General features: G+C 40.3%; 1 protein-coding gene across 6 annotated transcripts in view; it reads right to left on the reverse strand.

Moving 5' to 3' along the window:
• LOC146973506 (A-type potassium channel modulatory protein KCNIP2) overlaps nt 1–17647 on the reverse strand; it is an 85091-nt gene that overhangs the window by 12793 nt on the left and 54651 nt on the right. The window contains exon 1 of one of the 6 annotated variants that reach the window (XM_085800118.1): nt 16356–16413. The exons of 4 other annotated variants lie outside the window; for them this stretch is intronic. In XM_085800118.1, coding sequence (XP_085656244.1) covers nt 16356–16398 — 43 coding nt within the window. In that variant the 5' untranslated portion in view covers nt 16399–16413. Of the gene's footprint in view, nt 1–8256; nt 8852–16355; nt 16414–17647 lie in introns of those variants that run through there. One more of the 6 variants, XM_085800117.1, reaches the window with a different exon arrangement.

The following is a 17647-nucleotide window of genomic DNA, read 5'->3' on the forward strand; positions in this document are numbered from 1 at the left end:
ATTAGCTTTTGAGGATATTTTTAATACCGTGATGTGAGACAAAAACAGACCCATTCTACTAAGGCAGAGTCCTTTTAGCAAAAACTACAGAGAGCTGCTAATGAACACTCTTCTTTAAAGTGCACATAATCACAGACAGAGGGATCAGATCAGAGGCTTCTCTCCTTTGAGGAAATAATGCGTAATGGATTATATCATGTACATGAATTTAGCATTAATGCTGAAATTTAGATTCAAAATTTTATTCTAACATTGAAATATAGGCAGCTCTTCTTCTTCCTGAGACAGTCGATGGACAGAGGGAAATGAATACGATAAGCGTTCCCTCTTTGTCGGTGATTTTCCTTGTACATTTTTGTTGTGGGCTAAAAGCCGAGCCTAATAACCTTTAGTTTTAATTAATAAATCATTGATTATATCATTTCATTTTCAATGATGATTGAGATGACTTTTACCTAACCTTTCAGCTGAAACGGTAGATATTCCAACCAAACCACAGCTGTAACAATTAGTAATTTTGGATGATTGAAAATTCAATTGGCAACAGTTTTTATAACTGATTGATCATTTAATAATAATAATAATTGTTTTGAGGTAAAAATTTGAAATATAATTCACTGGTTTAAGATTTTCCAAGTACTTTATCATTTTCTCTGAAACAAGACATTTATTTTGTCAGCCTTCACCTTTGGGGATGTGCAACAGGTGCTTTTCACAATTTTCTGGCAAATTAGACCACATCAAAAGATCAATCATCAGCAGATGAATTGATAACAAAGAATGTTTTTGCAGCCCTAAAAAGAACAGTGAACAACTACATGGATGAATTTTTAAGACACACGGCTGAAAATCTCAGATCTTCTCAACCACACATTGCAGCAGTTAACTTTTCCACCTGAAGAGGGCAGTGCGAGGTAAGACATTCAATTAGCCACATCGTATTCAACTGCTCACCTCCAGCCACTCTCTTTGTTATTGTCCTTCATTTAAATTCAGCTCCTGAGATCAGACGAGTAGTGGGAGGCTAATGAAAGATCACAGGCCATTAACAATTTCCAGCACACTCACATGCACTATACTGAAAGGGATAGTAACATTCATTTACCATGACAAGTTCAAATGCAAGGCAGGCCAAATTGTTATAAAGCTGCGGCACTTTGACCCTTATTTTTGGCACTCAGCTGCATTCGCACTTTTTAAAATGCATCCTGTGTTTTAAGCAGTCAATCTAAATTAGATTTTCATCACTCACAACAATCCCCTAAACCTATTTCCATCAAATCATGAACACTCTGCCCTGATGTTTCCTGCCTGGAGCCAAATCGATAATAATACATAAAACTAAAATAAAAACTTTCTAGCAGCAAAAAGGGTTTGAATCTCAGCTCTCTGATGATTTGGTTTTGGGTATTCATAGATTTTTCGCTAAAATCATCACAACAACAAATCTTGAGATAAGTAGTGTCACAGCGACTGTATTACACAGCGAACTAACACAAGCCATACAACAATTTATGATGTTGGAACAAAACTTTGTGAAAAAGTCAAGCATCCAGCTGCAGCCTACAGCAAAGTTTATTGGGATCCAGCCATGAATAAAGATCAAATTGACAGTTACATCAGTAGCAGCACAGCAGCCCGTAGCCTTCTTTTGTTGTTGTAAAACAGAGTGAATAATAGCCACTGTCTGCCCAACATAAATGTTTTATCCTGGTGAATCCTGCTCCGAGGCTTTTGTGCCGTTGTTAATACTGTATGTCTGAAAGAGAGAGAAGATTATGAGAAAAAAAAGGAAGGATAAATAGTGTAAGGGAGACAGAGCGAGAGAGAGAGATGTGCTAAATGGCAGCAGCTTCAGTCACAGAGCCTAATGAAACTGTACTTCACATTTACCATCGTATTTTCATTCAACATCTTCAGGGAGCAGCCGAGAAGTGAGAATGAAAACTGTGAAATGTAGTTAGTTAAGTCATTAGCAGCTGATCACTGATTACAACCATTTTCATGTCGGTTCATTCAAGGAATCTGGTGCTAAAAAGTCAAATCTTCTGGCAGATTTTTCAAACTTGACACAAGGGAGGAATTTCTTAATGGCCAATATAAATAGGAGGATTGTTTCAAAGTTATATCTTTTATAAGATATGACTTGAAAAAAATGAATTTATCCTTAAATTTGTGAAACTCAGATAACCTTCAGCTGAAAGATGTTGTTTATACTGTATATTCCCATATAATTCCTATATATAGTATGATTACAGACCAAAAGTTTGGTTCTAAACTCACTTTAATTCATTTTTTGTTTTATTTTAATATTTGCTGCAGGTCAAACCTTATTTGGTTTTTGTTATAGATGTAGGCTGTGGCAGTACAATTGCAGTGTTTCAGATAAATATCTAGAGGTGGCGATGCATTGTTGATAATGTTGATGGCAAACCCTAATTACTTAATGAATAGCTAATAAAAATGTGGCTAGACATAAAAGTAATCACATCCTCTTGCCCACATGCGACTGTATAATTGGCATAGGCTTTTTTTAATGCAATAAATCATTTCAGATGTTTTTACAGTGCTTAGGCTGGTGGGTCTGAATGAGCACAGTGCATCACACAGTAAACTGCTACTTAATAGCTGACTCTGAGGTCTTAGATATTAGGGCTCTCAACAGCACATGATCCTTTTGAGGTTACTTCTAATTGGCTTTAATTGTGCCTGCAAAATGCTGCAGCAGCTCACCCAGAAACACAAATGCCGGAACATTTATGAGTTGAGCTGCATACGGGAAAAGGTCTTCAGACAGAAGGCTAAGTTATGTTAATGCAAATCTCTCAAACTCTGAAAAAAAGTTAACAAGGGATATTTCCAAGGACATGTCTGCATCTCTGTGTGTGTGTGTATGTGTGCCTGTGTTTAAGAATTCATTGGTTTACTCTCAATGTTATCATCTTTCACCAGACGTGTGTCAGAGGAAGAGCAGCGGAACGTCAACAACTTCTGTTCTTTTATCCACAGAGCACCTGCCATGCAAATACAGTCACTCTCAGACACACAGGCACACATACACGACTGCAATAATCAAATTGAGGGAAGGGGAGCCAGAGGAAAGAGGTAGACAAGACGGCAACAGAAAAGCGGAGGGGGGCACGAAATAGAGGAAGAGAAGAGAAGTGGAGAGAGAGAGAGAGAGAGAGAGAGAGAGAGAGAGAGAGAGAGAGAGAGAGGGACGGCGGAGGATGGAGGGAGTTGTGTATTGAATATCGGCTGTCTGATCCTCCTGTGTCCCCAGCTCTCATCTTCTAGCTCTTTAGCCACTGGAGGGGCAGAGAGAGAAAGAACCTCAGACAAGGACAACAAGGACAGTCGCCTCCACTCGCTGCAGTTTCATTACTGTTTATAAAGTTTGCCACAACCTGGATACTTGTTGTCCAAACCGCTGATAGAGGCTACAGTGTCCATCCATGTGCCTGCCCTTGTTTCACCTTTCCCCAACAGAGGGGAACCACAACTTCTTGTCTAGTGATTGAAAACTTTAAACAATACATTTTCATAAAAATGTGAAGCCCTGAAGTGACATTCTGCATTTGTCTTGAGGTTCAAAGTCACTGCTACAGGTGACTGACACAGAATATCATCAGATCTGACAGCTGCAATGTCCTCCGACCCCTATGGAGTGTGAGAGGTGATGTAGCTCACTCTAAATGGACTACAAACGCACATGCACGCACGTACACACACTGCATATTCCATTAGCTTGACTATCTACTGAAGGGCAATTACAATGAGGGTAGATGGAGGTGCCTCTGTGAGAGGGTGTGTGCGTGGACATACAGTAAATGGGTCCTCTGCTGACCGCTAAGCAATTTACCTGCACTTATTCCTCTCAGTCATACTGTCTCATTCCCTCACCCACACACACACACACACGTGCACACGCATATACACACACACACACATGCAGATAGCCGATTACAGCCCAATATCATCTTGAGCATGATAAATTATTTGTTGATCCGAATTGTATATTAGGCAAAGGATGTTGTTTCATTATGGAGGTAAACTGAAATGCTCACAAAACACTCTAATTTTCAATTATAGGGATCAGTTTGCTCAGTTCAAGCAGTTACTGAATGCATGAATGAATTCTGGAGGATTTTTCAATTAATCCATACAGTTCCTGCATTTACAGACAGAATTCAGAAAGGAAGACACACCTACATTATACAAATATGTATAAAAATGACTGGGGTTAACAGTGAGGCTGTTGGGAATATCATCTGAAACTAAAGAGCTTGCTTTTTAACCAAATAACAGCAGGAAAAACATTAGAAATCAAAGTTACACTGCAAAAACTCTTACCAAGAATATTTGTCTCATTTCCAGTCAAAAATGTAAATTCTAGTCAAAACAAATCTCATTATACATAAAATAAGACTCATCACATTTTAAAAGAACCTTGTTTTTAGACACTTTTTTTTATTATTTCTTTCAAACATATTTCCACTTGAAATAAGCAGAAAAATCTGACAGTGGAACAAGTTTTTCTTCCTTATTACAAGCACAAAAAACTTGCTTTCACTGGCAGATTTTTCTACTTATTTCAAATGAAAATTTGTTTGAAACCAGTGAAAATTATCTAAAAACAAGACATTTTGACAAGAAATAAGACAAATATTATTGGAAAGATTTTGAGTTTCTGCAGTGTAGTAGAGTTCATCCTCTTAGGAACATGAATGTCTGTACAAACTATTGTGATATTTCGTCAATGCCCTACAACGCAAGAAGGGGGTAACTCATTTTTTGTCAAAAATGAGATTTTGACATTTTTGGGACATTAAAGGTCTGCTACATCATGTGGATAATTATCTTGATTTGGGATATAACTCCCAAAAACTGCGGTGAAACTGCACTCTGAGGAGTTACCCCTTTCTTCCGTTGTAGGGCTACAGTAGTGGAAAAGTCAGAGCATCATCAGGGAAATTGGGATCGATACGCTTGGATCCACATATGCATATAGCCTAGCAAATTTCACAGCAATCCATCCAGTATTTGGCCAGATGTTTAGGTCTGGACCAAAGTTGTTGGCACCTGATGAACTGACGCTGCGATCCATGACTTCTGAACATCCTAAGGTCTACAGAGCCAATAGGTGGCACAGTTGAGGTGAGTCCAAAGAATTGTTATGACACATTAAAAGGTAAAATAATTACAGGATCCAATATTCTGAATAATCATTGCCCCCTTGGAAGATCTAGGGAATACTCCAAATATGTTTTTCTCTGCTGTGTGCCACCTCAGTGACAGGGTCGCTTCTAATACCAAGTGAGCAGATATGGATCAAACAGGAGGAGCAAAGTAAAACATCACTGTATGAAAGTAAAGGGTTAGATTCTTGCAGGCTGCTTTGACATATGGCTCACATCCTACGAAGGCAAGTAGAGACATTACGGTATCAAAGGGCTCTCAGAAGTGATGAAGCGGCGCTGGAACATCTCCCTGACACCCAGGACCTCATCAAGCCCAGTGCCAGCTCAATTTATTCTGATATCAGAGGCTGAAAGAGACAGCGGTGCGAATGGCAAGACGCCGCACCTTTCATGCAAGAAGTGAGTGATCAGGAAAAACACAGCTCATACAGTAGGTGCTGAGTTTCTAAGTAGCTCCTAATTAGCCACATATATCCACTCAGAGAGAGCACGGGAGAAAATCTCCGTGACAGGAACAGGTGGGAGAAAATAAAGTGATGAATCTGTTATTGGCAAACCGTCAGAGAGTGATTTCTTCTGTGTCTTGTGTAAGTTAAAGTCAACAAATTGGAAGAGGAGGAAGGTGGAGGAAAGCGCTGCGTTGTTAGAAACTCTTTTTTTTCTCAGGCACGCAGCCAGCAAGCAGAAGCCAGAACTTCCCATCCGAACATCCAACTCTTCAATTTCCACCTCATAAACTTCTAAAGAACACACTCCAGCCATTAGCCATTAGCTTTAAATCTATCAGAGCCCTGTAAACTTCCAGACCTGAGTGTGCCTCACAGAAAGTGTGCGCAGCCTTCATCACACACTCACTTCCCTCTCTTTTTCTGCCTCTTTAACTTTCTCTTGGGAACACAGAAAGTATGTGCATGCAGTGTGTGTGTGTCTTTAATCAGTGTAGGGTCAGCAGCACAGCTCATTAAAGTAATGAGAGTCTCACAGTTTCTTTATTTTACTTCACCAAAAAATGAATCAGCATGAGTTTGGAAAGCGTGAGACAAGACTTTCAATCACAGTTAATATTAAAACTTCCCCACTGGTAGAGACTAATCTAACACCACAAATATCTTCTTTTTGGTGCTATTTTGTCATACTAGTAAGAAGAAACCATTCTGTGAATGCAAACATAACCTGGAACTGACAGTAAACTGCTAAGTAAATCAGTGACACACAAGCAGACAACAAGACTCCACTTTCATGGCAGAGAGGTCAAGCAGGATGAGAGCACCTAAGTCTAATAGACGGGTGACGCTTTCTTAGCAAGGGAGGAATGTGGAGGGCGCAAAGATGAGTCAGTTTTACACAGAAACACACAGTGGAAATTGATCAATTGACAGATTACATAACTGTAACACTGGCATATTGTAAACATACGTTGCTTTTCATATAAACAAAGCACACATACTGAAGGAGTGACGTGTAAAACAAGTGTATGTCACATGCCCTTACATGGAGTGTGCACTGGTTCTCCAGTGTGCACATGTTTGTACAGATAGCCTGAGTAACACAGTGGTTCTGCCATTTGGACTTAGTTTCTCTATTAAAGATAAAATTCATTAGTTTAAGTACTCACAGGGGAGTTGGCACACACATACACTTATTAGATTTGCCATTCCCAATAAAGTATGGTCAAAATATTAACAAGATTGATGCTCGGAATATAATGTGAGTATAAAAGAAACCCCACTGTGTGTGTGTGAGAGTGCGTGTGTATACATGTGTATGCAGAGCACTGTAGCATAGACTGTAGGTCTCCAAGGGGAACTTTGTTGAGATGACAGAGCTGTTGGCAAACGCTGACTACTGGGTGCAGTCCAGAAGCTGCATCAGGAAAGGAGAGTGTCTCTTATAGTGGAGCATCCAGAAGAGTCTACCGGAGCAAAATCTTAATCTATTCAGTATTTTTTCTATTTAACTGAGTAAATTGCAAGTCTGTCCTTTGCAATCGTGGCTTAAAATGAGAGAAGAAGAACAGCACTAAAGTTTCTTGTCAAGAAAGGAAAACTTAAGGCCCAGGCAGAGTGCCAGTGTTAAAAGATGCCCAAGTGTGCAGGGCACTCTGGGCAGTGAGCAGAGAGAAAAGGAAACAGAAAAACTGAGATAAGAATCCCATCTTTCCTGTTGTCACTTAGAGAGAAGTAGATAAGCGAGTGTGAAGAGGGTAAAGTAGATTGGACTTGTAGGGGAACAAAACACGGGTCATCCGTATAAGAAGGGGCCAAACAAGGCCTTGGTGTGTGGCGACAGCTCCTGGAGGTGAGCCACAGCAGGACTACGACCTTAGGACTCTTCATGTAGAAAATGTTTAATTAAACATGATAACTGAAGATTGGCCTAATAAGGATGTGGTTGATTATTCATCACCACAAATCAATAAGGGGTTATATAGAGTTTAGTCTCTTTTACATATACTGGTCAGAATTCATTAATTGAAACAACTGAACTAGAATTTGTTCTGTCAAATCACATCAGGCCAACACAACCACAAAACGAGTTGAACTATGATCTATAGAAATAATGAGACGATTAGCCATGGTTAGTCTCCGGATACAGCTGCATACAGAGGCTGTAGGGCTGATGGGATGGCTGAGAGTAAGGCTGACATTCCCTCAGTAAGACAAGGGCCTCCACATAGCACTCAGACCCACTCTGTCCATAGTGTTATCGATTAAAGGGTAAAAGCACACACCCCAGGGGCAGAGGGAAGCATCACACACAGCTAAAGTTACTCTGTTTGTGTGTGTGTGTCTGGAAGTGAGTGAGAGAGAGAGGGAGAGAGAGCGAGCACACAAGAGAGTGTGTTGCATGGCCCGCAGTTGCACTAGTAACCCAAACCCTCAGGCAGGACTGCAGCCCACTCAGGTCCAGGGAGAATGGGCACTGCAGTGCATCAGCTCATGCACACGACATTGATCAAACGCACGCACAAGCAGAAAAAAACCCAAAAAACAGTTTTCCGTTAATATAACTGTCCCGTTATTAAAACCAACAAATCTCAGAGTAAATCCATTACCTTCCCCGCCGACTGGCTCGAACATCCCAAACTGCTCCAGGACTTTGATGAAGAGACCCATGACCACCAGCACAGCAATCATCTCCAAGCCATCCAGACTCAACATCTTGGGAGACCGCTGTCTGTCATCGCCCAGCACTGCGCCACCAAGCTAGGCCAACTTTACCCAATCTGAGCCGTTATTCTCCAACTTTAGTTGAGTCAACTTCCCCACTTTTTCTCCACTTGAATCCAATCTAGTTCTCTAACTTGAGGCTGATGATCAAAAATTTCTTTCAGCTATGATGAAAAGAAAATAAAGAGGCCGGGTTGGTTTGATGTGAGTTTCTCTTCAGTCACTGAAAACCTGGCCTCAGTCAACCTTTTCTTATCCTCTGGCGGAGGCCATGCTGCTGGAGCTACAGGCTGCAATGCAGAGCTCCAGACTGTCACAACACCTGGGCTAAAGTTTCAAGGTTTTTTTTCCTTTCTCTTTCTCTTTCCCCTTTTCTTTTCTTCTCCTCTGTCTTTCTTCTTCCAGGCCCCCGTAGAGAGATGGAATCTGGGGATGTGCTGCGCCTGCTAGTCCTTTGGCAGCGGTTGTCAGGAAGCGAGTGTTGTGAGGGGGAAAGAGGGAGTGAGTGAGTTAGAGGCAGCAGATAAAGAGAGGGGGAGAGGATGAGTGGGAGATGGCATAGAAAATGAGCGAGGGAGAAAGACTAACCAAGCAAGAGAGAGAGAGAGTGAGAGAGAGGGAGACGGAGAGGGCCAGACACACTCACACTCCCATAGTGAGGCAGAGATTGTTTGACGGGGGGTGGGGGGGTTGAGGTATGCCCTCCCTCTCCAGTGACACTACTTTCATTGATTTGCCTAATGTGGTTTCCTTGGTAACTGTAAGAGAGTGTTTAAAGCCAGATTTAACTAATGGAAAGAAAATATATTTATGCTCATCTGAATTCAAGTCCCATCACAAATGTGTGTTTCCACTATATGGAGAATGCTGCATCTGTTGTGCAGCCTCTACGTCTGCCAGTCGATGCAATGTCTCATTAACTTTTTAAATGTGATGCGATCAGAGCTCCAAGGATTTCTGGCTACGTGCAGGGAAAAAAAACACAAAGTTTGGGACACAAACAGAAGAGTTGAGAACAAAAATAAGAGCTAAATAAAATAAATATTATAGCTGTTGATCTTGCCTGAGCAAACAGTGGAGAGGAGGGTGAGGAAAAACTTAAAGAATGTACTACTTAAATAACCCTGTTGAACGTCTTTAATATTACTAAGGTAAGAGCTATATCATTTATATTTAAGACCAAGTACAAAGGAAACTCATTTGAAACAGTCACGGCAGCCTGACTTTTACTATAGCCATTCAGTATGAACCAGCCCCTCTTGGATTTATTGATGCTGTATAAAGTGGTAATTGTCTTTTTATTCAATGAAAACTTTTGGGCTGTGTTTAAAAATTACTCACCGTTTCTAATATGCACACATTTGTCTTTCTGCGGCATTAACTATGAATGAACTGACATCTAATACTATATGTAGTTTAGCATATATTGGACACAAATCATGCACAATGTAGTGTCTAACCTACTTTACAACTGTAAGGCCATATGAAAACAAGACAAAAGGTAACTGCATACATCTGACATCATTTTTTTTTTTTTCTGTAACTAATGATTAATAAATAAGTGCACATAGCAATATTCTCCCAAGCAAAAAACAGTTTAAAGGTAATAGAAAGCTAAAAAAAAAAGAAAAAAAAAAGAATTTAAATAAGTGACTTTATGAGTTAAAAAAAAAAAATTGGCAGATGAAGTAAATGTGTCTGGCAAAATGCCCCTGTATGACCCACAGCGCTTACAAAAATAATCTTTTGATGAAACTGTTTTACATTTTCATAAAATAAATCTTAGTCAATATGAGAAAAAAAGCATCCTCCACAAACTCCCTGCCCTCCAGCTGTTCATTTCTGCTCAGTCTCTAAGTGAAAGTAGAATTATTCGTTTTAAAAGAATGCAAAGAAGCACTTGATAAAGCTGATCGAGGCAGAAATATGAATACACTCTCTAATCAGTGAGTTTTTATCCTCGTGCAAAAGCTTCCTCACCTGTTATTAAAAAACGGTGAACCTGATTCATGTGTTTATCACTTTCTTAGACAAAAATAATTGCCAACACTACCACATTCACCTTCACATCCACAGAGGCACAGCAGAGTAATTTGGTCGTTTCTTGCGTTAAATATCCAGATAGTATACCATCTGTCAGTCGCGGCTGAGATTGGGATACTTAAAGCATCAACAAGAAATCAGTGCAGGCTGCTTCAGTTATAGCCAGTGATCTGCCCCTCCCAGCACAGCTCCCACTGAGGGTATCACCTCTCCTTGTGCTACAGAAATAACAGAATCGGGAAAAGGTACTCTCCCTCTTTGTCTTGTTCCTACTCTGTGGATCCCTTTCTGTCTCTTTCTTTAAGTGGAGGAGAAGTTGAAAGAGGCGAGACAGCAGGGGTTTGACAAATGTGCTGTGTCTGCATCCACTTCTGCTGTTGTTTCTCTTTGCTGATGTTCCTGTTCCTACATTTTTAACTGGGCTATACAGCAGCCCGCCTCATTACGGGGACACCTGTCACATAAACTGCATCACAGAGGGCCATGTGGGTCATTCTAATGTTTACACACACACACACAAACACACTCAAAGCACACACACACAAACACACACACACACACACACACACAAGTCAGACATGGTGGCAGGAAACCTAATCTTTCGTGATGTCACTTCTCTCATCTGTGGCTTGAAGGCAAACAAACTCTCCGCCACAGCCGGTTTTCTCCTCAGTCTGTGGCAGTAATGTATACGGCTTGTATTGAAGCTAAGCTCCGGTTGCAGACACGGTAAATGTAAACAGAGGAATACTGAACCACACACTCTCAGAAGAAACAGAGTGAGAGGGAGAAAACTGAGCCTGACCTGTTGGTTGAAAATGATTTTCTTTGCCCACTTATTTATTGAAGAGTTGTCATTTAAGGAGAGAGACGGAGAGGTGGATGGGAAGAAGAAGAGAGGCAGCGGTCGAATGAGACTCGATGGCACGGGAGAGAGTAATGACAAGCAAGAAAAGACAGACAGAAACAGAACATGGAGGAACAAAGGAAGGACAAACTCAAGAACCTGAGTGACTAAGGTCAGATCCCCCTGTGTAGCGGTCTGCAAAGCACCGAGGGAAGAGGCATCTATTCTTTATTACCCTCCAGCATCTTTCCCCTCCTGGAGGATTTTTCACCTCATTCTGGCTGTCACTGCAGAAAATTGGACCTGCAGATGTGTCCTCTACTCCTTCGCAATTCTCCTCGCCTACTTTCCTCTCTGTTTTTCATCACATTTACACAAACAAGAAGCACGTATTTACGCTTTCAGAGACAAGGTTGACAAGAATAATTTCATATCTGTAAATCCAACAATCTCTGTCTGCCCATCTCTTCATCTTTTTATTTATTTATCTATTCAATTTTTTGACAGTTGCTTGTGTCAACTGTGAGTTTTAAAAAAAAATGTTATTTCAATGACACACCAACACCCCTCCACTTATCTTCTATGGGCAATATCATTAAAAAAAGAAACAAGTAAACTGTCTCAGACAATCAAGGTTTTATGTAAATTTGGAATAAAGCAAAGAAAGTATGAGACAGGGAGCCCATGGGTGACCACATCTCACATTGCCCCCTACTGTCCAAGTTGCACCACAACATATGAATTACACTGGCCCCAAAGGAAATAACTGTTCTTTTCTTTTGGAGAAACAACAGTTTTTCTCATCTCAAGTTCAATTGCTTTTAGAAACTCAGTTCAACAGGTGTGTTTACTGTCTGACTCAGAGCTCCGTAGCAACAAGTGAGAGCAAACAGCTTTCTGGAAAATTCTCTGTAGATGCAACTAACGAGCAGGTAGTTATCACTTCAGTCGTTTCAGTCGACAGTGCCAGACGACATTATAGGCAAGAAATGACTTTCAGACAATGGAGTATTTCGATTTTCAGAGACAATGGCTCTGACACATTGTCAGTGTTTTCCTTCTAATTTATTTGCAAAAAAAAGAGGAAAAGGGAGGAATGAAGCTACTGAGATTTTACTTCACAATAAAAGTATACTATTGGGACTGATAGCGCAGGTTTAAATAAAAATGTTTAAAGATCAATGTTTGAACATTTGCATGTCTGTTTTCCCACTTAAAGTTTATTTTTTCCTGAATCACATTAGAATTATCTATAGTGAAGATGGAAAAAAAACTATTTGTTAGTCTTGTGGTCCATGAGAGAGGCAAGGTGTGCTAAAGTGTGTGTTGTCTTTGGTGATGTTACAGGCCCTCCTGATGACCTTGCTGGTATAAATATCTCGTCCAGTCATATAGTCACAGTTATACTGTGCATCTTAATAGAGGCTAATACATGTAGAAATATGACTAAATATTTTATGAGAATTTTTGAAATGAAGGGTTAATTAAATTTCTAATTAGCCTCCTGTGGGGGTGGGAGGCAGGTGCAGTAGACTGTACTTATTACTAAACATTCCCCCATCACCATGTGGAGAGGTGAAGAGGGGAGGAGGGAGCTACAGACCATACATCTAGCAGCTTCCTTCACCTTGCTGTCATCATCACACAGACTAATAATAAGAATAGCAGCAGTGGGTGTTGATAGGATTTTTTAAGGATGCTGGTTCTGGACACTGTCAAACTGCTCAGACATATTGCTACAGCATCTGTCCTTGCAGGTCTGCCACTTTCTGTTGTGCTCTTGGAGCCCGGAAGCCCCTCTCTCCCTCTCCATCTGAATCGGTTTCTTATCAAAGCATCCAAAGAGTCTCGCCTGCTGCCACTGGAGGGGCTTAAATGATTTTGGCGATGCTGCCTTTTTCAGAAAACGATGTGGAGGTGGTAAGGTGGAACTCCTCTTGGAGAGTCTCACCATCTTCAGTTGCCACGGCTTTTGTTCCTCCAGGGTCTTTTCCTCTTCTTTCTCCTCCTCTCCCCGATTGGCCTCCTGCCTCCTCTGCAACTCTTTCTTTCGTCTTATTCAATCTTTCTATTTCTTTATCTCATTCCTATTTTTTCCTGCTGCACCTTTGAAGTTCTTCCAGAGCAGCTCTTGCTCTGTGCCACATCTCCATTTCCCTCAACTCTCTAAAATCTTTCTCTCTCTCCTCGTGGGTCAGTTTCCCGATGCTCTTAACAGTCTCCATTTCAGCCTGGAGTTGACTCTGGTGTCTTCACTTGGTCTGCATTAACCTGGCTTGCAGCTTTCAGCATGTGCGGTCAGTCAGTAATGGGCTCTACTTAAAAACTCACAAAGTTGTCAAGACGCGCTTCCTTGGCTGCATTACATCGGCAGAGCTTTAAGTTGATCGGGTGAGTGGTTGTCAAGAAAATGGAAGGGCAGACAGACATTTATTAAGTAAACGTTGATATTTAGTCCCTCTCCCCTTGTAGAATAATGTTAATTCAGTCCCTTAAATACACAGTGCCTGAGGTTGTTCTCTGTTTGTGTGTCATGAGAGACTAATGAACCCTTTGAAAGAAAAAAAACAAAAAACTTTCCACACACAAACTCGTGCTTTTGTCTCTAATGCGACCTACAATATAAGATAATAACTGGGCTCTGAAAGCAAAATACAAATTACCCCACTTCCTCTCTCTTTCCCCTCAGGCTCCTATTGATTTTTCCAAATTTCTTCTGCTGCTAAATATACTGTAAGAGATGCAGTGAGACGTGAGAACTGAAAGGAAGCCTGGTCAACTGATAGCAGCTGAACTGTGGAGTCTGTGGTTTACATTTGTGCCGATCGGCTCATGGGTTTTATGATGGACTGGCCTGAAATCCTTTATTGACTTGTGTCTCAGTATTTATGTGCTGTTGGTATATGCCAAACATAAGGCCTCAGGGGAATGCTATATTAATCAGTGAGCTGCCATTTGAGCTCCGTCACCTCGAGTGGACAGATTAAGACTTGAAGCAGCGCAGAAGGATTCATGACAGATTGTAGGCCTGCAGCTCTCTTTTCTTGTAGCACATAAAAATACATTTTCCAGCGCCGAGGGTTGAAATTACACGATAGTTAAGCCTCTATACGGCGGTGTCTTGCACTATCGATCCTTGCATGTTACATTCTCTAATCCACAGAATGTGCTAATTGGAGAACATGACTATTGATCTCTGTTTCAATGAGGCCTGATGATTCTTAACCCTTTGATGCACAACATATGCATACCCCCTCTAATGCGCAACATGGGTCTAAAATGACCCGCATTCATTTTCCATGTGAATTCATGCTGGGTGAGTGTTTCTTTGTGGTATCTTTTAAAATCAATATATTTTATGATTGAATCCTCCAAGTATCATTTGAATATCTTGTTTTTAATTAGTACAGGGTGTTATTTCCATTTTTACTTTCTTATTTTATGAACAAATAGACAAAAAGTCTCAGAGAGTGGACCAGTTAGCTAGCTAGCAGTTGACATTTCTACATTCTACTGTATTAGTTAACTACAGTAGAACATGTCACCAGCTAGCTAGCTGGTGACATGTTCTAGCTGGTGACAACAATAGAATATTATTCTATTGTTGTCACCAGCTAGAACATGTCATCATGTTAACAGTTAGCTAACTTGCTAATATTAAGGTATTTCCCTTTATGACAAGTAATGTAGCTACTTATTCAAGGTAACTAAAACCTTATCAATTATGCACAGTTATCTTTAATGAGTCATCAAATGTTTCTTTAGGTAAATTGGAATAATTGTAAAACAAGTAAATATGATTATATGTGCTTAAAAAAGAATATTTACTGAAGAAAATGATAAATACTGTGCAGTGATTTCAAAGATATAACATTGAAATAGCCTACTCAGATAGAATGAACTATGGTTAGCTGTTGACCACAGTAGAATATGTCAACAGAGCTATTAATGGGGGAAAAGGACAGGTAATGACTAGTCATTATTGTAATCAAGGAAATAATGGTCTGTTGTTGGTATAGATAGTGAGGGAATGCTAAAATTAAAGTATTCTTGCTATACTTGTTTTTTCAACCGGTCCACTCACTGAGACATTTTTGTTAATTTTTGTTCACAAGTTAGAAATGAAAAAAGGAAATAATGACCCCACTAATAAAAAACAAGATATTAAATAATACTTGGAACATTCAATCATAAAATAGATAGATTTCAAAAGTTACAGCAAAGAAACTATCACTCAGCATGAAATCACATTGGAAATGAATGTGGGTCATTTTAGACCCATGTTGCGCATTAGAGGGGTAGTGATACAAAATGTGTTTTTATTAAAAAAGTGAAAAAGTAAAAAATAAAATAAGGATGTATTATGATCAAAAACAAGTTAATTGAGGAATACCTGGAATTCTATATGATGAAATAAATTTTTCGCAAAGATATAGCACAAAAAAACTCACTCGGGTCTATTTAGACCCATGTTGTGCATCAAAGGGTTAAGAGAGCTGCCCACATAAGTATACACACACATATAGCAAACGCTGTCCAAGAATAGAGAGCAGCTCAAGAAAATTGTTATGTTTACTGCGATCACGCTCACTCTCCAGATGTCACACATAGGTAATTTCACCTGACACTCTGACATCATGCAAGGGCTCGGACGTGCATGCAGAATACGTTTGGAATCGATAGCAAGATAGGTGTCTGGCCAAACGTGCCCTCTTTAGTCCCCATGTCACACTGCGAGCTGAGCCCCACAGATATAACAATACAGATATAACAGAACATGATAGAAGAGATGGTTTTACTGTAAAACTTGAGGAGAGCAGTTTTTGGGTCAGCTAGACTGGGACATCTAGTGGGCACAAGGGGCAAAGATCAGACACCGCAGCACCAGAGAAAATACATTCATTCTGCACATGTATCAAAAGAGACTATAAGCTCACCCGGTTGATGCACTCACACTTATTTTACACTAAGATATAATGTAATGTAATCTCATTGGTTTGTACTACAATGTCAACATTTGGTCCACTGACGAGCCATAAATGCAGCATGGAATCAAAAATCACGTAAACTTTGCTTTAAGAAAGTGCCACTCACCTTTCCTCGTAAAAAAGTAGACAGACATGGGGAATATTGACATGAGGATGACGGTATATAAACCTCCAATGCCCTCCTGAAAGCAACACTCTATGGCCTCAGACATAACCAACACAGGCGAGCGATCACAATTACTGGGCAACGTGTGACTATGTGTTACGGGACACCTAATGTTCAGAGGTAAACCTCTGCACGACTGGGTTTTCCCCTCCCTCTGTGGGTGTAAACACACACATAATGGTTTTTCCACCGTACACACATGAACAGACATAAAAGCACCACCTGTTTACTTGATTTAGCTTCTATTGTAAAGGTTTACAAAAAAAGCCGCCTACTTTCAATTAACTATTCAGCAGGTCTGAATGAGGCCCATTATGTCAATCATTTATATATAGTCTCTGTCTTGACAGTATGTCTCATAAACGTCCATTGTTTTATCAGTGGCTGTTACGCCCCTTGACAATATACAGTAGCCTACTTGTGGAACAGCGACACAGGTGGGCCAGCACAGCATACAAACAAATGCAGTTAAAGTAAATGGCAACACAGCTGTTAAGAGATATAGGGATAAGAATGTCGGAAATTCCCAATACCCAACTCGACAAGCAAACACAATAAAGTATCAACAAAACAAAAAAAAGGCTTGCATGCTGGATGCGAAATAAACAATGTATTATTTATATTGAATGCAGAGCGAATGAACTTTGAATTTCACAGTGCCAGTGAGCAGGTGCTGGATGGCTAGAAACCTACTGGGAGAGAAGAAAGAGAATGAGAAAGAAGGTTGCGAGCGAGGGAAGCAAGACAGACCAACAAGACTGTAAGAGAGGTAAAGAGAATTACAAAATAATACAGGAGTGAGTCTCTGAGCTGCAGAGAAAATATACAAGGTGCAGCTGCATTAGGAAAACACCGGGTGCAGAGAGGAATCGCAAAACAGACACGTATGGAGAAAAGTTTCTCACACACTTGTCACTGGACGCTGAATAAAACAAGTGCAACTTCAATCAACCTCCACTAGAGGTCAGTGCAGATTAAAACATTTACATATATTTCAAAGACTTTCTAACAATATCTCAGGCTCTGCTTCTGGCTTTCTCTTTCACAAACACAGCTCAAAATAACAAAGACAGTCGACTAAGCAGAGAATCTTCTGACCCTATGAAGCTGTTTGTCATGTGACTTTCAAATGTTCTTCATGTATCCACTAAAGTGATCAAAGCATGCAGAACTTTTGTATTGGTGCCAAGTCTGCTTCCTCATCTCCTCAGCCAATCCCTTAAGTGAGCAGA

This window comes from Trachurus japonicus, chromosome 15, assembly GCF_045865225.1.
Source record: "Trachurus japonicus isolate A0001 chromosome 15, Traja_1.0".
Classification (NCBI taxonomy): Eukaryota; Metazoa; Chordata; class Actinopteri; order Carangiformes; family Carangidae; genus Trachurus; species Trachurus japonicus.